Below are 22,689 nucleotides of genomic sequence, written 5' to 3' on the forward strand. Positions count from 1 at the left end.
TTGCTGTCAGGATGAACTACAAGCTTATAAACTTACAATTTCATCTATTCACAGTTTGTGTCATAGAAGTGTCACTCATCTATATGACATAGGTGTGTCATCTTATTTTCTGTGCAAAGCCTCTACCCTAGGTTTATGTCAGATGAACACTGGGGACAGTAAGATCATATAAGTAGGAATCGTTTTACACTGTGGTAAATTAGAGAGCACATCTTCTGCCTAAAGATATTCAAACTCGTTAAAATACTACTTCAGCAAAATAAAAATAAATAAACCAAAACAACTCTCCTTTATCCAAAACATTATCACAGACAAATATTAAAAACTATATTTGGCCCATGGATCACAGTATTGAGAATTCGGTACCAATTAGTCAATAAACAAATAAGGTACCTGATTCTCACCATCACCTCCATTTACCTTATGCTGTGCTGTTACTGTGCCATTGTTTATGAATGACTTCCTGCCATTCATGGAGGGATACCACATCATATGTCACCCAGTCAGAAAGATTTCCCTTCCTTGTCGGAGTTCCCATGATACTCATCGTCTATATCCTTGGCCACAGTACATAATGTCTAACTTTGTAGCGGTTATTGCAAGTATCACCCTCTTCTTGGAGATCATATACTGCAATGTTCAGAGTGTGTGTCTTAGACATCCCCATGCCCAAATGCATTGCACAAAGCCTAGCCATTGCTAGATTCTCAGATGGCACCCATTGACTGGCACTCGAGCCATCAGCATTTATGTACACTTTCTTCGTTTGTTTTGTGTGCTGCTATGACAGAATACCTGAGGCTGGATATTTCATTATAAACAAATTTATTGTCTCGTGGTTCCTGTTGCTGGAAAGTCCAAGACTGAGGGGCCAGCGTTGGGAGAGGGCCTTCTTGTGGTGTCATCCCATGGTGAAAGGGCAAAGAGAGGGTAAGAGAGGGCAAGCAATCAAACTCTTAACCTCAAGCCCTTTTATGATCTATATTAATCCATTCATGAGAGTGGAACCCTTATGAACCCAAAACTTCCCATTAGGCCCCACCTCCCAACAATGTTGCACTGGGGATTGAGTTTCCAACACATGTTTTCTGGGGGACACATTCAGACCACAGCATAAACTAAAACGTTATTAACCAGTTGATAGAATGTATATCTTTTCTTTGCTGTTTTAGAATTCAAGCACTCTTTTCCTCTACCTGAACTCTGACACATTCCAATTTTAATAATGAATAATTTGAATAACTAGTAATTGTAATAATGTTTGCTGAGATGGGATAATTTTGGGTGACTCATATGACCCATTTGTAAATACACACTGCATAATATAAAATCCATCTCCGTGGTTTTACCCTTATGAGTAACAGGAAGCCGCAAGCTTTCGTCTGTTTTCTTATGGTGTCCATTCTGCTTTAGAGGAGAAATTTGAGAGAGAAATTTCATAATTTTAAAAGCCATTACTTCCAGCCCTGTGCTTACAAGCTTCCAGTTCTAGCAACCAACCAAACAAAAAGCAGTTCTTCCATGGAAAGACCCAAAGGAAACTTAAAATGCTTATTGCTAAGTGAAAGAAGTGGATCTGAAACTGCTACATAATGTATGATTCCAACTATGACATTTTGGAGAAGGTGAACCTGTGGATACAGTAACAAGATCAATAGCTGCCAGAGATTGTGGGGAAAGAGGGATAAATAGGCAGAGTACAGAAGATTTTTGGGGCAGTGAAACTATTCCACATCATAGTACAGTGGTGGCTATATGTCATCCCTTTATCAAAACCTGTATGAATGCACAAGACAAAAAGTAAACCTAATGCAAACTATAGACTTTTGTTAGTAATGTATCAATATTGGCTCATCAATTTTACAAATGTGTGGAGTGACAGGGCATATGGGAACTGTCTGTTTACTTTCCATTCATTTTTCTTTTCTTTTTGTTTTTTTTTTTCTTTCCGAGAAAGAGTTTCGTTCTTGTTGCCCAGGCTGGAGTGCAATGGGGCAATCTCGGCTCATTGCAACCTCTGCCTCCCAGGTTCAAGCGATTCTCCTGCCTCAGCTTCCTGTGTAGCTGGGATTACAGGCGCTTGCCACCACGCCCAGCTAATTTTTTGTACTTTTTCTTTCTTTCTTTTTTTTTTTTTTAGTAGAGACGAGGTTTCACTATGATGGCCAGGCTGGTCTCGAACTCCTGACCTCAGGTACTTTCCACTCATTTTTCTATAAGCCTAAAATGTCTCCAAAAATATTAATTTTTAAAAAAGCAATTCTCAATTTAAGTCATTAAGACAATAAAAATGTATCCCAATTGTCAAGAGATGACTGCTCAGAAATTTTATCCAGAATGTTACTGTGGGAAACACTGGGAGTGTGAGGAAAGGACACTGTTATTGTGACCGTGGGCACCTTGATTTGGAAGTAGACCTAGTAAGCCCAAAATGTGTGACATTCTCTGAGCACCTTTTCCAAACATGGAGTTTTAAAACAGGACTTTCTAAGGTGCCATGATGATCACTAAGGCTGTGATATAATAAAAAGGACTTGAGAAGAAGTAGGATTAAAAAAGAATAAGAATGGGAGGTCTGCAGAGGGTAGTTCAGGGGTGGCCTGGTTTTAATATGCTCCCCCCTCTACCAGCTAATGACCGACATTAAGGTACCTTCCCACTACCAGCCTCTTCCCAGGCTCACCTTCTGATAGGAGAATGTGGCTGTATGCCACTAGTGTAAGCTGTTCCCACAAACTCTCCTATTTGGTGAGATGGTACAATTTTGGAGTTCTCACCATTCTCAAATCAACAGAACTGAGTGAAACCAAAGCCCACACATATATGGGTCTATTTATTTTCATTTCAGTTACTGGCTTCATTTTTTATTACTGTGTGTAAACAAGGTCTGGAAATAGAAGCACATATGCAGATTTATGTTTTAATCCCCCAATTCCTGTCTGCTGGCTGCTGCTCCTGAAATTGCTTGGCCCATGACAATGAGTGCCTCTAAGCTCCCAGCCAGAAGAAAGAGAGCAGAGAGTTCCCAATGGTTGGAGGGTGGAGAACTGGAGGGGGAGCCTCCTTTCTGAGTTAGGAAAACATCTCCTGGTCTTCCCATCTTTGGTGCTGATGGATTGAGTGATTGTTCTTGGCACAGCAGTGTTTTTTTTTAGTTTGTTTATTTGTTTGTTTCTTTTTTTGCTTGGGGCTGTCGCACTAAGCTGTTTGAGTTGCAGGCTGTGTACCGTGCCATCTTGGCAGTTCTGTATTTTCAGCATTTTAGTCAATGCAAAAAGTAAGAGAAATTGTAATTGAGGCTGCCTTTCTATAAATCATGCCACAGAGAGTGAGCACATCCAAATGATGGGTCGAACAGAAACTGTGTTCCTCGCCTGGGGAAAATGGTGGGGGGTGTTGGAAAATCAGTCCGAGGCATCTCTGTGGTTGCTGAGCAATGCAGTGAGAAAGAAATGGAAAATAAATTCTAAGTTTCCTGGCAAATTATGAACTCTGAATGGGGATAGGATAGGATAGTGGGGAGACAAATAGTATGAAATTGTCAAACCATAAAATCCAGTTGGAAACAGGAGGGCAAACTCACATGCAGCGTAGTTCCAATTCACTTACTCATGCAGGCAAGGAGATGGGAAGGCACTGGCCCAAGGAGAAGCCAGCCTCTCCTTTCCCAGCCTAATTATGTTTATCTTTGTAATTTGACTTTGTCATGGAAACACTGTCAGTGTTCAGTGTTCTTTGTGCAATAATGTTCGTGTCAAATAAGAAAGCAAAGTGATGGGAGGAGGCATCTGTAGCGATGTGTGCTTCACACTGTATAGTTTGTGATACTCAGTAACACAAAAGTAAACTGTGGGTGAGAGTAAATTCCATGGACCCCACTGTGATTTTGTGGGTGACCTTACTAGTTTTCCTCAAAAGGTGGCACACTCTTTTTGTTGTTGTTGTTCTCATGTCCATTAAAATAGCTAGGAGTGCATTTGACTTTTGTCTGTCACTGTTCTTTGAGGTGTCATGTTGACAACATTGGAGGGGTGTGGGGTCACTGTGCAGTCAGACAAGGATGTAGGCCCGTCTGCCAGGGTTATTAGCTGTAGAAAAGGACTCCAGCATTGATTTCATGGGAACCCACAGCCCTGAAATAGGAAGAGAATGGGGCAGGGGAAATGGAGAAGAGGAGATCAGATCTTTGCCTGACCCGTGTCTTTACTGTTACATGTTTGAAAGCATATGAGTTTTGCACTTTTGTTTGCCAAGGGAAGCTTCAACAGCCCCAGTCCCCAGTCCCCACTCATTACCCCACAAACAGTCACTGGATTGCAGTTTCTACTTCAGGCATCATCCAAAATGGACAGCAAAGCAAGCCTTATTATTTTATACATATAAATGTATGCGTTTGCACCAACTGCCTGCTTAGGAATTAAAGGTGTTTTCTGGGTTTGAAGCTTTCAGACAGAATGTGTAACAAAACAGGCCTATGTGCCTGGTAAGTAACATTTCTTAGCTATTGTAAGGTCAGGAACCTCTGCTTTGTAAGTGCAACGATTTTACAGATTTTATACTTTCTTTGTTTATTTCCCTCTTGAATTTCTATAGTGAGTTCTTTTTGAAAATGCTGGCCTCTAGCTGCTGTACCAAGGGAACTAAGGGAAAGGATTGTGTCTCGTTTTTCAGTTTCATCTCTGCCAGTGCTGGGACCAGAGAGAAAGGTAGAAACAAACTCAGAGGAAAAAGTACCCTTCCTTCAACAGAGATATTCCTCAAGAGAGCTGTTTTGCCCTTGCTCAAACCTTGGAGGAATTTGTGTTTTGTTTGTGGAGGTAATTCCCTTGCATAAGGGCTTTTAGCTCTGTTGGCGTCTCTCCCTGAGAGTGGCCCTTGGTTACACTTTAAAAGCAACAAGCGCATCTGGAGGCAAGATCAATTGGTAGAATGAATGAATATGAGGAGGAGAGCCAGGTCCTGATAGCTGTGGGCTGTCCTTTGAGCAACAAGGCATTTATATGGTACTACATTTACGGTGGCTATGGGCCTGCCTGGTTAGGTTTCTCATAACCCTTTCTTCCCAAGGAGATTCTAGAAGCAATTTAATCATCCGCTGAACCACCTGAGCTGAAAATTTTTGACTGTGTGTTTGAGGCTAGCAAAATTATACTTTCTCGTGTCTTTCTTCAGAGAAATTGGAGTTTCTATACACTGGGACTTTTGAATCTCACTCCAGTGCTCTTTCTGTGCAGTCTCAAGCATTGCCTGGCATTTTCTAGCTTTGGAACTTGTATTGAGAGTTTTTTCTTTTGATAGTCACCTGTTTGGTTGTCTGTTTCCCCAGATAGACTTCCGGTCCCTCCAGGGTGGTTGTATTTAGTTTCTGCCTTATCCCCAGCCCTTAGCACAGCACACACAATGGACAATTTATAAGTATTGGATGAATATCCGATGCCTGTACTGTTTTATATTATGTCTTCTTAAACACACACACACACACACACACACACACACACCCCTGAAGAACAAGTTAATGCATGCAAATCTTGACACCCTCACAACTCATTACTTTCCCAAATTTAAGTTACAGTAAGTGACACCCCTTTCTGCGGGCTCAAAATCTGGAAGTCATCTTTGACTCTTTCTCTCAAACCCAACTTTGGTACAGCAGCAAATTGTCACTTCTGCCTTCAAAAAATATCCCAGATGTGATCAGTTCTCCTATTCTCCTCCACTACTTAGTGAATGGGGCCCACAATCTCAGAGCTATCTGTGACTCCTCTTTTTCCCTCAGACCTCACAGCCATTCTGCTAGACATCTTATTGGTGTTACCTCCAGAATATTTGCAAATCCCTCCACATCCCTACCTCCACGCCTAACACACTATTCCAAGCACCAGCCGTCTCCCTGGACAACCACAGTCTTCTCTAGACTCAGTGCTCCGCTCTGTGGGTTCCCCACTTTCTGCTCCAGAGAGTTGCCCGTGATCTTTACAGGTCACTAAATCAGATTGTGGCAGTCTTCTCTTTAAATGGCTCAGTAGACTTCCCTGATGCATGAAAGGAAACAAAATAGAATCACCATTCGACCAGCAATCCCATTATTAGGTATGTCCCAAAGGAAAATGAGTTGTTCTACCAAAAGGACACATGCACCTGTATGTTCATGACAGCACAATTCACAATAGCACAGACATGGAATCAACCTAGATGCCCATCAACTGTGGACTGGATAAATAAAATGTGGTACATATACACCATGGAATATGACCCAGCTGTTAAAAAGAAGTTAATAATGTCCTTTGCAGCCACATGGAATGAAGCTGGAGACCATTATCCTAAGTGAATTAAGGCAGAAACACAAAACCAAATACCACGTGTTCTCACTTATAAATGGGAGCTAAACATTGGGTACACATGGACACAAAGATGGGAGCAATATATACTAGGGACTACAAGAGGTGGAAGGGGAAATAGGGGACCAAGGGGTGAAAAACTACCTATTGGGTACTGTGCTCACTGCTTGGGTTATGGCTTCAATTGTACCCCAAACGTCAGCATCACACAGTATGCCCTTTTAAATCTGCATATGTACCTCCTGAATCTAAAATAAAAGTTGAAATTAAGCAAACAGAAACCCCAAGACCCTATCCAGGTAAAACCTGCCGTTGATGTGATCTCATCCCGGCTTTCTCTCTAACCTAACCTCTGGTACTTCCCTCCTACTCTCTCTGCTCCAGCCACACTGGCCTGTACTGTTCCTCAAGGCACTGTGGAAGCACCTACTTCTGTGTCTGTATCCTTCACATCCTTCCATCCTAGGTGACTTCTTCAGATGTCCACGTCACCTGCCCTTTCATTTCGTTCAGGTTTCTGCTCAAATGGTAGCTCCTCAAAGTCTCCTCTAGCTTTTTAAAAAACGATGCCACTGGATCATGTGAAAATTAGCTTGATTTAATTCTTCCACATTGTATTCATGGATCATAATATCACTTTGTACCCCATAAACTTATACAAGTATAAACTGTCAATGTACAATAAAAAAAAGTACCACTGACATGCTCTATCCACTTTCTCTGCTTTAATTTTCTTCGTAGCAGCTACTGCTGCATGACATTATATAATAATGAGTGGATCCTCTTTATTTGCAATTCCCTATTTCCGACTTTGCCTACCTGCTGCAGTTTATTTGTAAACCTAAAAACCTATACTCACCGTGTTTTCATGGTCATTCCCAGAGATGCACAGAGTGGGAAAAAATGTGAGCCACATGACGGGCACATACTCAGCTGAGGTTCAACAAGCAACACTCTGCCTTCTGGTTCCAGCTCTGATGCTGTCCACAAGTGTCCTCTCTGTGGTCTATTTTGTGACACATATTTTGCACTTTTGTACTTTGTTTAATAATCTCCCTGTTTAAAATGTCCCAGGACATGGTGTTGAAGGGCTTCCTAGTGTTCCTGAGCACAAGGAAACTGTGATGTCCCTTATGGAGAAACACATGTGGTAGAGCAGCTTCCCTGCTGTTGGCTATGAGTTCAATGTTAATGAATCACTATATATATTTAAAAAGTTGTATTTAAACAGAAAACACCTAAAACAATGTTGCATATTGATTGATTTTATAAAAATGTTGTGACCAGAGACTCATAGATACTTAACCTTGTATTTCCCCTAGGAACAATAGTTAGTATTCACTAAATCAGCTTTTGCAGTGGCTTTATAGATCATAACTACCACAAATAATGAGACTCAATTGTGTGTGTGTATTTGCTTACTTATGTATATATAAGTAGGTTTTCTTATTGCCCATTTCTCTCATTGCCATGTAAAGTCCATGGAGTCAGGGGTCGGTACCCTGTGTTTTCCCAGATTCTTATTCTCTGCTGTTTTCTCAGCACCTAGAACCATGCCTGGCTCATGAAAGGTGCTCACTCAATTACTGAATGATTAAATGGTTGAACAAATGAATGAAATATAGTCAAGAATGTCTCAGGGAAAGAAACTCTGACAAAATAACAGTTTCCTAGGACGTTATTAGGCATCATGCTGATCTCCAGTCTTGCCATGTCCTTCCAAAGTATTAATAGCAGCTTCTCCACCCCCTCCCCTTGAAGTGGCCCACCCAAGATCACAGAACAGTCTGGCTCAGGCACTCCATATATCCACCTAGTGAATCTTGGTGGGTGTGGTGTTTGAGCACATGGGCCATGAAATCAAACAGCCTAGTTTGAATCCGACTTCCACGCTTCGTCTGTGTATTTGGACTTAATCCTCTCCAAAGCTTTATTTTTTTGTACCATAAAATGAGGATAATCAAACATCCTCCACAGGGTGGTTGTGGGGATTAACTGGGATGATGCAACTACTTAACCTAGCACCTGACACATAATAAGTATTTCTTAGACATTAGTTCTTACTGTTTTTATGTGCTTTGGGCTCCTGGTGTTAGAGGTCAAAGAGATGCAAAACCAAACCAGGAGGCACCCAGGATAAAGTTCCACTGTCAGCAGCCCTTAACAAGTTCTCAAGATTGGTACCTAAGAGCAGGGGCCAGCAAACTTTTCCTGTAAAGGACTGGATAAGTGAATATTTTAGGCTTTATTGGCCATCAGATCTCTGTCACAACAACCCAACTCTAATGAAGGTGTGGCTATGTTCCAATCAAACTATCTTTACAAAAACAGTTGGGTCATAGTTGGCCAACCTCTGCTTTGGATCAAGGCTACTCAACCCTGACTCTGCATTAGAATCACCTGGGGAACTTTAAAACTACCTCTGGCCAGGTATTCTATTCCCAGAGATTCTGATTTAATTTTTGGGGGTGGGACCCAGGTATCAATATAATTTACAACTCCCAGGTAACTCTAATGCAGAGTTGAGAACCACTGATTTGGATCATTAAAGCCATGGGTAGACGAGTCTCAAAGCAGACGCTGTCTTCCTGCCCCCTCTCTAGTTTCTTTCTCACCCCATTTTAAAATCCAAGGACAAGCATGATTGGAGAGCTTTGGGTAGGAATTGGCCGATCTCAGTAAATCTTCTTTGCTTAATGCACAGACCATATCCCTTTTCTATCTAGAGGGAAACCTAATTATCTGTCTAATAAATGAATTGTACTTTCAGGGAATACAGTCCAGCTGTTACTCTGCATTTTAGCTGAGGCTGTGCTTTTGGCTGTCTAATTGTCTTCCGGCATTGGCAGTTGGAATGGTTTTCAGTGGAAACAGTCTTCCAATCTCCTTTGTCAAAGCCATGACTTCTCTGATGGAGCTGGGAGTGGGCTCCCAGGAGTCAAAAGATCTCTGTCTTAAGGCCAAGGTACTCTTCTTTAATGAGTCCTAGAAGAAGCTTATGACACTCCCTTCTTTAAGAAGCTTCAAATACTCAGCTAGTTGTCATCCCCCATTTGTTATAGGGGTGGAGGTTAGCTGAAGACAGGGGGATGAACTTAGTCATAAATATCCAAGCTTCCTCAAGAATTACCTGAACAGAGTTTCTCCCTTCTTCCCCATTTGCATTAAAATCATCTGGGAGCTTGTTAAAATGCAGACATCTGGGTTTTATTCCTGACCCACTGAATTGGATTTTCTGGAGGGGATACTGGAATGTACATTTTTAAAAAGGTATCTGGATAACTTTGAAATTTGAAAGCTGCTATTCTGGAGGGAGCCCTTCACCCTACTTACATAAGACTGAGATTGAGGAATTTAAAGTCTTCTTTAAAACAGCCCGGTTAGTTCATTGCTGAAGCTAGGAGTTGGATCTGACTCTGTTATCAGCTAGTTAATGCTATGTAACCAACTCCCCCAAACCTTAATGATTTTAAAACAGTAAACATTCATTATTGCTCACACATACATGGGTGATGTTTCTGGTCTCAGCTAGATTCACTTCTGTGCTTATTGTTAACTGTGGTTGAGTAGGCAGTTCTGCTGATCTTGGCTGGGCTCTCTTTTACATTTGGGTAGGTTGGCTGCATGCTGGTCTGAGATGGTCTCAGCTGGGATGTCTGGATTCTCTTCCGTATGGTCTCTTACCTCCAGCAGGCTAGCATGGCTGTGCTCACCTAATGGTCACAACGTTTTGAGAGATTGGAAGTGTCCAAGGCTCCTGCACAAAACTGGGAAACTGTCGTTTACATTGCATTCTGATGCCAAAACAAGGAACAAGGACAATCTAGACTTAGGGGGTGAGGAAAGAAATCCTAGCTCTCCAAAGAAGACGCTGAAGATCCTTTTCTTTGTGAGGTGGAGCTTTGCTCTTATTGACCAGGCTACAGTGCAATGGTGCGATCTTGGCTTACTGCAACCTCTGCCTCCTGGGTTCAAGTAATTCTCCTGCCTCAGCCTCCCAAGTAGCTGGGATTACAGGCATGCGCCACCATGCCCAGCTAATTTTTGTATTTCTAGTAGAGATGAGGTTTCGCCATGTTGGTCAGGCTGGTCTTGAACTCCTGACCTCAGGTGATCTGCCCACTTCAGCCTCCCAAAGTGTTGGGATTACAGGTGTGAGCCACTGCACCGGGCCTGAGGATCCTTTTTACAAAGGTCTTAGATACTGGAAGGCTGAACGAATCTACCAAAGACTGTTATGCAGAGTCCTGGGCCTTTTCCACAACATTCAAGTACCTTTAAAACATGTCTGTTTGGCCATATGCAGTGACTCATGCCTGTAATCCGAGCACTTTGGGAGGCCGAGGTGGGCAGATCACCTGAGATCAGGAGTTTGAGACCAGCCTGCTCAACATGGTAAACCCCCATCTCTACTAAAAGCACATAAAAAAATTAGCTGTGGATGGTAGCGGGTGCCTGTAATCCCAGCTACTCTGGAGGCTGAGATATATAATCAAAAATATATATATCTAAAGGAACCTAAGAATTCATTGTTTTAAACCCTAGCTGATAGTTTAATTTCCTGATAATTTCTCCTTAATCAAAGTGTTCATCCATCTTCTGCTGAAACACATCACATTACTCGCTGGAGAACTTGCTGCTGTGTGAGGCAGCTCCTTCCAGCCTCAGGGAATTCTTACCAAGAGGATATTATTTCTTACACCAAGCCAACATTTGCTTCTGCCTAGATTTCACCTTTTGTTTCTACTTCTGCCCTCCAATGCTACATGGAAGAATGTCTCATGGTCCTCCCAACCTTTGCCTACACCCGAGAACAGTTATAAACGTCTTTCCTCATTGTTCAGTCTTCTCTACCAAGTAATCCAAGTTTCTGCGGGTTTTCCCTGGCATATAGTTTTGAATGTTTCTCAGGGCCAGGTGCAGTGGCTCACACCTGTAATCCCAGCACTTTGGGAGGCCGAGGCGGGCAGATCACTTGAGGTCAGGAGTTCAAGACCAGCCTGACCAACATGGAGAAACCCCATCTCTACTAAAAATACAAAATTAGCCGGGTGTGGTGGCAGGCTCCTGTAATCCCAGCTACTTGAGAGGCTGAGGCAGGAGAATCGTTTGAAACCGGAAGGCAGAGGTTGCAGTGAGCCAAGAGCGCGCCACTGCACTCCAGCCTGGGCAACAAGAGCAGACTCTGTCTCAAAAAAAAAAAAAAGAAAGAAAGAAAAAACGTTTCTCAGTGGCAACCAAGGATTTTGGGATGAGCATTGGTTTTAGAATCAGATGTCCTGAAATTTACTTTGAGATTTTGAGCAAGTTCCTAACACCCTTGGAACCTCAGTGTCCTCCTTCAGGAAGTGTGGGCAGAAATCACCATCAGTATGTATTTTGTGCCAGTTAACCACTGCATCATATATACAGAAATGCCTGTCAGGGAAAACACTCCATATATGTGAGTTTCTTTCCTTTTTTACTCCTCTGAAAGAATAGCCTTTGAAGTACAAGTTTTTTTCCTATAATATTTTGAATTTAAATGAACTCTTAGATTTTCTGAGCTGCTACTAATACTAAAATTATGAGGATATTTAAATGTCCCCCTGGAATTATGTTTCAAATGGCATTTCATGTGATAGGAATAGCAAGGTTTTCATTTCTTCACGTTGAAGGTAGCTATTATTATTTTGATACTTAAAAATAGTAATTTAAATTAAATAAATGACCTAAAACTAAGAGATTTAAGTTCTTCTCACCTCTTTTAGATTTAGGCCTTTGGGAAGGAACTGAACCTGGAAAATAATTAAGCACAAATTGAACACAGTGAGGAGGCCAGGAAAACAGGCAATAAAGTGGATGTTAACAATAGGATGTGATGTGAAACTAAAACCCATAGAGAAAGAGAAAACACAGGTAGAGGGTGGGGCAGGAATGTGGACCTGTCAGCTTAGAGAGGAATATCAGTGTTTTGTTCAAAGGGTATGGCTTAATATGAGACATTTCTGAATTGCAACACGTAAAATGAATAGAATCTGATTGCAGAGGAAAATGGTTGAGGGAATTGGACTGTGGAGACAAAAGAACGGACTTCAGTAAATACTGTGTAAATTGTAAGGTTGTCTTATGTGACTATTAGCTCAGAAAATACTCTTCAGTATAAAGAGGATAAAATGAATTGTGGAAATGATTTGTAAATAAAGGTGGTAGATAAATTCAAGGTACACTGTCATTCATGCACGGCATACTCAAATGAGACATTATTCCTGTGAGGTTATATTGATCTGTTTTTCCTTCAACAGCAAGTAGGTAACATAAAAGATACTATGGTATAGTAAAAAGAGCACTGAGTGAAGTCAGGGCCCCTGTGTTCGAATTCCAACTCTACAGCTGACTAGCTGTGTGACTCTAGGCAAGTCTCTTAGGTTCTCTGAGTTTTAGAGTCTCTATGTGTGAAAAGAACTGTCTAGATTATCTCCAAGGCCCTGCTTATGATTCTCTGATCCTATGTTATTAAACAGCCCAGTGGCAGTTTCTGTGGGGAAATTAAGATTTCAGATGGGATTCCTCTCATCTAGGAACTTCTAACCTACTTGAAGAGACCGCCTGGAATTTTGATGCATAAGTGAATGAATGAGTTGGTTGATGTTTGGATGAGTTACATAGAAACAATTAGAGAGCTGTAAGAGAAGCCTGTTATTAGAAGCTAGTTGCACACTGACATTAAATATGAAAAAAGAGAGATGGTGTTTATAGGATACTGTTTCTTCCTCACCGACTTCCTATGAGTTTTATAATTTTTTGAAGTAGTTCATAATTTTTGGTATCCTACTCTTACCTGTTTTGGCCAAGGATGGCTTCATGGAAAACAGAGAATTAGAACTAATTTTGAGAGAAGGATAGAATTTATAAAAAATTTGGAAAAGGAAGGAGGATTTTTTTCAGGTGGAAAGAACAGACCTTTAAAAGATCTGAAAAGGGATATTCATGTGTTCATTCGGCAAATATTCTTTGAACATCTGCTCTCCCCATACCTGGCACAGTGTTAAGCACTTGAGGTTATTAAAGAAGGAATTCCCACTCTCTAGAAAGGAAGATATACAGAATGTTGTGGAATAAGAGAGTGGAGAGCCATGAGAGCAGATGACAGTGGACCTGGTGCTGTCTGGGGTGGGAAGTGACCAAAGAGGACTTCCCTTAGGAGCGTTATTTCCGATGATGCCTGACGTGTGAGTAGGAGTTTAGTACACAAATGGAAATAAGAAGAAGTCCAAGTGGAAGAAGAGTGTTCTAGATAGCGGGAGTAGCATGTGCAAAAACCCTGAGACTAGAGAGTTCATGGCATGTTTGAGAAACTAAATGGGAACCAATGTGGCTGGAACTTGAAAAATAAGTCAGGGAGGGGAAAATCCTGAAGGAAAAGGCAGGTGGGAAATGAGCATAGTGTCACCCATTTGACAGAGGGTAAACATCAGTGTCAATATAAGCCAGTTTCTGCATGCTTGACTGGAGGAAATCATTCTGTTTCATAGGGTAGGCACTGGGGTATATGGGGCAAGCCTCATCTGTGATCTCAAATGGATCTTGAAGGGCATAAGCACGGCTTCCAGAGAGGAGGACACTGACTTGGGAAACAGAAGGTTTAATCATCCAAAGATGCAAGTGCCCTATGAAATTGGAGGCAAAGTCAGAAGGATAAGCCTGAAGAATCATACAAAGCCGTGGCAAAAATAAGGCTGCCATGTTACCTGACAGAGTCTGCTAGAATTGCTTTCTTGCAAGTATGACCCTGCCCAAGACTCCATGTTTCTTTCCCTCCCCCTTGTTCATATAATTAACGAGACTTAAATGGAAACCCTGCCCATACAGTATCTCTTCATATTCAAGTCTAGGATTCTAATTGCCAGAGGCACTAAGGAATGACCACAGTCCCCTCTTGTAGGCACCCCGCACAAAACACACTTGAGACAATTAAATGAGTCAACCCAAGCATTAGCACCTGCTCCCTATCATGAGGATATCACTGCTCCCTAATCACGTGTCAGCAATCTTGTTGTCGCTGGCTCCATCCTCCTCAAACTGGGGCTCAAAAACACACCCTTGGGGGACAGTGGTAAAAAGGGAGTATGATAGACACAGTGTTTTTCTGGAGGGTCTGCTTTAACTGAAGATTTATGAAGAAATGTATTCTGAGCATAGGTACAGTATAGAATAGATTATGAAATATCCATGGAATTTTAAGATGAGAATTATTAGAGAACTAAACATATTTGCCCGTGTATTAAAGATCAAGTCTCCAGATTCCCCGGGGGATGCTGTATTCATTTGGGTTTTGGGGATACTTTGATGGAAAACTTTGGGAAGCTGTGAGTCTTAAACTGTCTTTTTAAATTTTGTTTTGTTTTGATATTGTTTATAAAATACCCTGCCCTTCTCACCAAGTTTTTTTTAAATTTTTTTTGAGATGGAATCCGGCTCTGTCGCCCAGGCTGGAGTGCAGTGGTGCGATCTTGGCTCACTGCAACCTCTGCCTCCCGAGTTCAAGTGATTCTTCTGCCTCAGCCTCCCGAGTAACTGGGACTACAGGTGCCTGCCACCAGGCCTGGCTAATTTTTGTATTTCTAGTAGAGACGGGGTTTCTCCATGTTGGCCAGGCTGGTCTCGAACTCCTGACCTTGTGATCTACCCACCTCGGTCTCCCAAAGTGCTGGGATTACCGGTGTGAGCTACCGCACCCGGCCATCAAATTCTTACAGTAATTTTTGTGAATTTACGTGAAAAGTACTTTGTCATTTTTGGTGTTACAATATTGCCTTTTTCAGGCTTCAAGGGGAGATGTGTTGAAAGTTGAAAAGCAAACGTGCATCTACCTATGTTGTTCTGCTTTTATAGCCTTTGCTCTCACAGCTCATTTTAAAGTCCTCATTTTGTACTTAACATCTATATTCTTGTGGAGTTGTCTCTTTCCCTTCTACTTGAATCCTTTACATGACCTTGTTTGGATCCTTTTCCACTTCTGCTCTGTTTCTCTTTAAGATGTGGCAGTTAAACCAATGCACACTGATTCAGGACCAAGTGAATGGTACTTTTGTAGGAAGATGAGATAATGTTTCTATTAGGTTTCCAAACGCTTTCCTCATGACCAGAATTTTTCACCTTTCTTAGCCACAATTTTTGGGGAAGGACATATCCTTCAGGCCAGCTCTGGTTCCTCCATCATGATTCAGCTCATGGGCCTGCGCCCAACCCAGCAGAACTGATCACTCCTTCCTTTGAGTTTCAGTGCTCTTTTACCTCTGCTGGCACGGGCCTCACTGTGCTGCACTTACCTGTTTATGTGTGTGTCTTCCCATCTAAGTTTTGAGTTTCTGGAGATCAGGGAACCTTGAGCTATTCACCTTTGTATCATCACACTTTGGCACTGAGCCTTGCACATGCTGGGTGCTTAATTAATATGAAACCAGCTGGGAGCAATGGCTCATACCTGTAAACCCAGCACTTTGGGAAGCTAAGGCTGGCGGATCACCTGAGGTCAGGTGGCAGCTGGAGATGGAAGCTCTTGTCTGTGTACCCAGAGCTTAGAAATGTTCCCACCAGTTATCAAGATCCATTGGAGACTTTCTGAGGAAGGAACTGAAGACGCAGGTTGGAAAGGACTCCCTGCTGCTGTGAGACTCTGGTTTCTTTCCTGTCTATTGCAAATGCCACCACAAACTAAGGGATTCTCCCTGCAGCTCCATATAGCCCAGCCAAGCTTTCCTACTCTACACTTGTGCCTCCAGAGAAAGAGAGGCAGAGACCTCATTTCTAAGAGAACCAGCCTCATTTTAGTTGAAAGACAAAAGACCATCATGAGCACAATACAGCAGAATGCTACCTAAACTCCACAAGTTTTGAGTAAAGAATCAGCAGTTATACGTTAAGTTTAACTTTCCTATGAGGAGAGTTTATTTCAGTCCATCCTTTCACCTCTACCTAGGAGATACGCTGGCTTAAGAGAAACTCACCTGAACACTGAAAGATTCCATAAAGTCACATTTTGTTGCCTCTTCTGACTAAGTCTGGTCACCCTCATGTGATCATTACAAATTCACATTTCTTAGAAAGTATCCTGGGAGTGGAGGCATGATGAAAATGCACAGGACAAAGAAATGTAGGCAAATGAGGGTTTCACTTCCAGCCACAGATGTGAAAATCTGGCCTTACAACTAAATGCCTAGGTGGTGACAGGGAAGCCACAGAGAAATGTAGCATCTCTGTCATTGCTGTCTCTCTCCAGACTGCCTAGTCCTGGCAGGGGGTGTGAGAGGCCCATGTTAGTTTCCTAGAGCTGCTGTGACAAAGCCCCGTGAACTCGGTGACTTCAAGCAACAGAAATATATTGTCTCACAGTTCTGGAGGCTGGAATTCCAAAATCAAGATGTTGGCAGGCGGGGGCTGTGCTCCCTCTGAAACATGTAGGGGAAACCTTCCTTGCCTTTTTCTAGCTTCTGGTGGTTGCTGGTTTAGAAAACATGTCTTAAGCCATCCTTGGCTTGTAGATGGGTCACTCTAATCCTCCGTCTTCTCATGGCGTTCTCCTTGTGTGTCTTTACTAGGATTCCCTGCCTGCCTGTCTGCTTATGAGCCTACATTTCTCCTTATGAGGACACCAGTCATTATTGGATTAGGGCCCACCCTAACACCCTCATTTTAACTTGATTACATCTGCAAAGAAGTTATTTCCAAGTAAGGTCACATTCTGAGATGCTGGGGGCTGGGACTTTAGTGTATCTTTCTTGAGGGACACAAATTCACCCCATAACAATGCCTATGATTCTCCTGTGTTCTCATATTATTCTTTGAACTTGGACTTTCCGGGCACAGTCTTTTGTTCTTCCTGTGGAATATTCTATTGATTAAATTGCCTCTTTAGTTCTTCAGCTATCAGATGCTTTTCTCTGGCAGGCCGATGTAATTAGGGAACTAATAACGGAATCAATAAGGAAAAGAATATGTTCTTTCATATTTTCCAGCTGTTCCAGTGATTCATTTAGTCCTCGTTCTGTGTTTGTTACTGCTGAATTTGTGCTTGTTAAGAGATATGTGGCCATGACATATAGTGGAAAGAAGGGAAAGGAGAGGATATCTCGATTGGTCTCTGGTAATGTCCAGGAGGGACATCTTTGCTGGGAGAGGGTATGATGTGGCAAGATATGGAAGAGAACATGGCCTCATTTGTGTAACTATATAAACAAGGAATGTTTTTAAAGAAGCTTATTGTTTGGAAAACTCACGTTATTTTAATGTTGTTTGAAATATGTTGGGTTGAAGCCATGCAGGACTGTATAAACATTCTGTGAGCTGATGCATTGCCTGTCTAAGGAAGGATTCAACATTAACCATGATAATTTCTGGGACATTTTCCTATTTTTGGAAAGTTCAGTATTGCTCTGTCTAATTCCAGTTTTCTCATGAAAAAATAGAATTAATTCATGGCCTTTTAAAAGGTAGTTTGAGAGATAAATATAATATACACATTGTAATTAGAAATTTACTGTCACAAAAATATAAATAGAATAAAATGTAGGCTTAAGTTACTATTGAAATATAATACATATTTATTGTTCAAACATCTAAAAATGATGGAAACTTCAAAAATATGTAAATTACCCATAATCTCACAATTCAGAGATGACCACTGCTAATATTTTGGCATATTGCCTTCTAATATGTTTCAAGTTTTTGTAATACTTTAACATCGATATTAATAAATACATGTTTTATAACATTTTAAAATTAATAATGTCATGAGCATTTTAATATCCTTAATCTTCTAAAATTTACTGTTAAATGTTGACATATGTATTTTATTTCCATTTTAATGTTAGACCTATAATTTTGTAATTACAAAAGTAACATTTATTTATAATAATTTAAAGAAATCTAGAGGACAAAAAGAAGAACATACTAATTGTCCACAGTCTTTCTATTGCAGAGATAACTAATATCAATATCAAGGCATACTTTGCATGGCAGTATAATTGTATACATTTCTGTTTCCACTGATCGTGACATTTTTGACCTTTGTAACCCCAGCTCTTAGCTCAGTTCCTAGAGCATAGTAGTTGTTTGATACACTTTTAGTGAATGAATGAATAAGTGATTAAATGAAGAAGTAGATGTATAAGTGGAGAGATTTTCGAGAATTCGTGGTAGAATAAAATATGTTTCAGACTCAGCAACTTACTGCAGATTGAGAGACAAGGCAGCTAACTCAAAGCCCTTAATGAATAGGAGCCTGCTCTTTTTGTTCATCTCAGTCAGCCTCCAGGCAGATAATTCAATTTAATTTTTTTTCCATCAGTCAAACTGAAGAGCTGAAAAAGCAAAACCAGAGATAGGGGAGGCAGGAGGTGAAACAGGCCTGAATGAGATCAGCAGTGGCTCTCTCGCTCTCTCTTTATTTTTTTTTTTTGAGATGGAGTCTTGCTTTGTCATCCAGGCTGGAGTGCAGTGGCATGATCTTGGCTCACGGCAGCCTCCGCCTCCCAGGTTCAAGCAATTCTCCTGCCTCAGCCTCCTGAGTTGCTGGGACTACAGGTGCCTGCTGCCACGCCCAGCTAATTTTTGTATTTTTGGTAGAGATGGGGGTTCACCATGTTGGCCAGGATGGTCTTGATTTCCTGACCTCGGGATCTGCCTGTCTCGGCCTTCCGAAGTACTGGGATTACAGGCATGAGCCACTGTGCCCAGCTTCTTGCTCTCTTTATGTTAGAAAGAGCGTGAGAGGACAGGAGCCATGCTGCTCTCAAGGGTGACCCAGCAAGAGCTCTGCCACCACCAAGTTGTCCATGATGGAACTGATGATTTCCCTAGAGGACGGAGACTCTAACAGTGTCAGTGGGACCCTCATGGCTTTCACCTGGCCTGTTTCAAGAGTTTGCAGCCGAGGAAGACACAGTCATGTCGGGTTTTGTTGAAATAATTTGGTACTCTGCTATGTCTGGAGTCAGGGCTGGCAGATTTTGAACTTTGTGTTATAGAAGGTTCCATCTGAAGTCTCTTTTCTATTTAATTGGAAAACGTGTCTTAAGTCTAAGTGTCTGTCCCTCAGGTGCCTGCCATAGGAAGGTCAGTGATCCATTTTTAAAAACGCTACATGAAACACTTAGTCTTTGCAATAAAATATATGGATATATTCTTCCCAATGGGATGGTCTGGTCTTTAAAAATCTGTTCCTTTTCCCCACTTCTCAATATAAATATACATATATATAGATGTAGAAATATCCACAAATAGATGGGCAGAGGGATAGAAAGAGAGATAGGGAGATGGAAGGACAGACAGACAGTCTCCCCCACTTTTGGCCAACAACAGTCATCACATCCCTTCTTTTTCTTAAAGGTGCTTGTAGAGCTAACCTCGAACACTAGGCCATATTGGCACCTTTGCTCCTGTTGTCTCAAGGCCTGGCTCAAAACATATTTTTCAAGGAGGCCTCATTGTTTAATTTCTACCCCGGTTAATCTTTCCCATCTGTCAACCTCTAGAGCTTTAGCCCTTGCCCCAATTTTCCCTTTGACGTGGTGTATCTGTAAGTGTATGTGAAGATCAGGGAGAGGCTACTCTGTTTGCTTCCTAAACAATTGAATGGGGTTTTGTGTACTATGTAATTTAGTGGTTGTAGAGCTTTGCAGTGTTTTATTCACCAAATTGGTGACTAGAGGGTGGTGAGATATTTCTTGCATGCATAATTGAACATATATTGTAGTTAGTACTTACTCATGGATTGAGAGCCCAGTTTAGATGAATACTGTGAGAGTTAGTATAAAGTTAGTGTGGTATGCTAGAAACTTGTGATCAGCCAAATCATGCATATATTTTCTGTATAGTTGATGTAGTCACTTTGTAGCACCAAGCATCAGTACCTTCACCTGTAAATTTAGCATATATATAAAAATATATAAATATATATGTGTGTGTATATATATAATGGGTTCAAGATCTTTTATTTTCAGAGCTTGCAACAGTTGGTTAGCAATGCTAGCTAAGCTGATATAATCTGAAGGCCATCCCACCTTTCTCTTTAGGCACTCAACCAATAGAATCTCTTTCTTGCAAACAGGATCATAGACCAATTGGGATCTGTCTCAATACGTGTGTGGGAAGAGGTCCTTTCCCCCACACTTTTCCCAACAAGGTTGTTTTATAACCAAATGCAACTCAAACCCATAACACAGCAACTAGTCAGCTATATATATCTGACAACATTACAGGCTATTTCGAGGGTAAATATATACACACACACATACACACACACACAAAACTAGATTTATACATATAACTATATGTACATATATAACTACATATACATATATACCTACATATATAACTATATATGCATATACACATACATATGTACATATATACTTATATGCGTGTATATATACATATATAAAACTGTCTCTACTAGACAAAAATAGTTTTATGGCTCCATTGTTCAATAAATATTTGCTGAATTAAATTGAAATGAGTCAAAACTTTTCTGAGCTCCACAAAACTTTTGAGATTACCGGAAGTTTTTACAAAGAATTATTTCTGTATGATTTGTAAGATTATCAACTTAGAACTTTCCAGATGGCAAAGTTATCCAAGTGTGGTATGCTGGAAACAACAACCCTATAGGAGAGCAGATATTGGGGATGTCATCACAGGCATATACTTCATGTCATCCAATTTCTATAAACTTGAGAGCCACTCTCGCTTCCTCAATGTTCCCATCTGTAAAAGTTTTTGGGAAAAACATGAGGATGGTGGAATTCTCATGATAAACTTGGGTCATGATTCCATGGAAGAAGACTTGAGCCAGGCATCAGAAAACTGAAATCCTAGTTTCTTTGACCAAAACTTACCTTCTCCAAGATTAACTTTTGTTAATTGTGAAATAGGAGGTTTATGTTCTCACCTGTTAGAGGTGTTTATGTTCTCACATGGCATTGTAAAACCACTGATATACAAAGGTGACTAAGGCATGATCCCTGCCCCCTTATGACTCAGTCTAGCAGGGGAGAGACATGCCAACCAGCAATGGATTACTATGAAGAGCTTCTTAGAGGCAAATGGTAAATACCGTGGTGGCACTGTGGAAGCAGTAATTAACTCTGCCTGGGAAGATTGCTGAATGCTTAAGAGCAGGGATTTAAGTTAGTAGTAACTGCCCTACCCTCCTTTCAGGATTGTTGTAAGGCTCATATATGAAAGAACAACATGGTAGAATTATTATTTTTATCATTATTATTATTATTCCATTGGCAGTTAGAATCAGATATTTTACTTCCAGACATTCAATTGAAAATATACCCAATGCTCCTAGTTAATCACTTATAGGGATGCTGGCCTATCCCTAAGGTGTTATAAAGGGGTCAGACTCTACGTTCAAAAAATAAGCAAACATGGAATAATAATAAAAGTGGCCTAGCTTTGCTATCTTGCAAAAACATAGGAGTGTAAATGAGCCTGGTCTTTTTGGTGACATCGAAGAGCTCCATTTCATTTAGATGATCTATAGGAGCAGTAAGAAATGAAAGTAAAAGCACAATATTTTGCCTGTAATATTGGCTCCTATATCAGCGATGATCATTTCTATGTGTATGTCTCATTTTTCCTGGGAGCACAGAATCTGCCTCTCCTTGACTTCATGAGTCTCAGAGTGTCCTACATGTAAGAGTTGTATAATAAATAGTTTTTAAATAAGTGTTGCTGAATTGTTTTAATTGAAGCCAGAGACTACATGGAATTTGAAGAAAAAAGAAGACAATTTTATTTACTCCTAATGGAGACAGTGATAGCCATCAGATGTAGATTTATACTCAGCTCAAAAATATCAGATGATTGGATGTATATTGAGAACCTGCTTAATGCTAGAAGATACCATGATAAGGATGGCACAGTCATATTCCTACCTTTTTATCTGGATAAAATAAAGGCCTACTTGGGTGTGTCGGGCACTCTGGTGTTGGGATGGTGCAGGGAAAACATCTGTATTCATGCTCAGCAGTGGTTCCTTGAGATTTACATTCTCCTCACTTCATTGTTTTGCAGCTCTACAGCTCCATGGATTTTGGAAGACGGTGGCAACTCATGCATGAACGCATCACACCCAACAGGTTTTATTGGTAAGCCCTATCCACACACTCATTACTTCTTAGATAAAGAATTATCAAACAGCATAGCACCCTAGATAGCTCTGGACAGTTGCAGCTCTTGCAGATGAATTTGTTCTAGTCCTTTGCTACACAGAGTGGTTTGTAGAATGGCAGCATCAGCATCACCTGGGGACTTGTTAGAAATGCAGAATCTCAGGCCCTATTAAGACTTATGAAACTGG

At 41.0% G+C, this 22,689-nt stretch overlaps 1 protein-coding gene across 1 annotated transcript in view; it reads left to right on the plus strand.

Moving 5' to 3' along the window:
• The window catches only part of SORCS3 (sortilin-related VPS10 domain containing receptor 3), a 618,532-nt gene that overhangs the window by 357,343 nt on the left and 238,500 nt on the right, over positions 1-22,689 (plus strand). Inside the window, exon 5 of the mRNA XM_011977522.1 lies at positions 22,404-22,477. Coding sequence (XP_011832912.1) covers positions 22,404-22,477 — 74 coding nt within the window. The remainder of the gene's footprint in view (positions 1-22,403; positions 22,478-22,689) is intronic.

This window comes from Mandrillus leucophaeus, unplaced genomic scaffold, assembly GCF_000951045.1.
Source record: "Mandrillus leucophaeus isolate KB7577 unplaced genomic scaffold, Mleu.le_1.0 Scaffold18, whole genome shotgun sequence".
NCBI lineage: Eukaryota > Metazoa > Chordata > Mammalia > Primates > Cercopithecidae > Mandrillus > Mandrillus leucophaeus.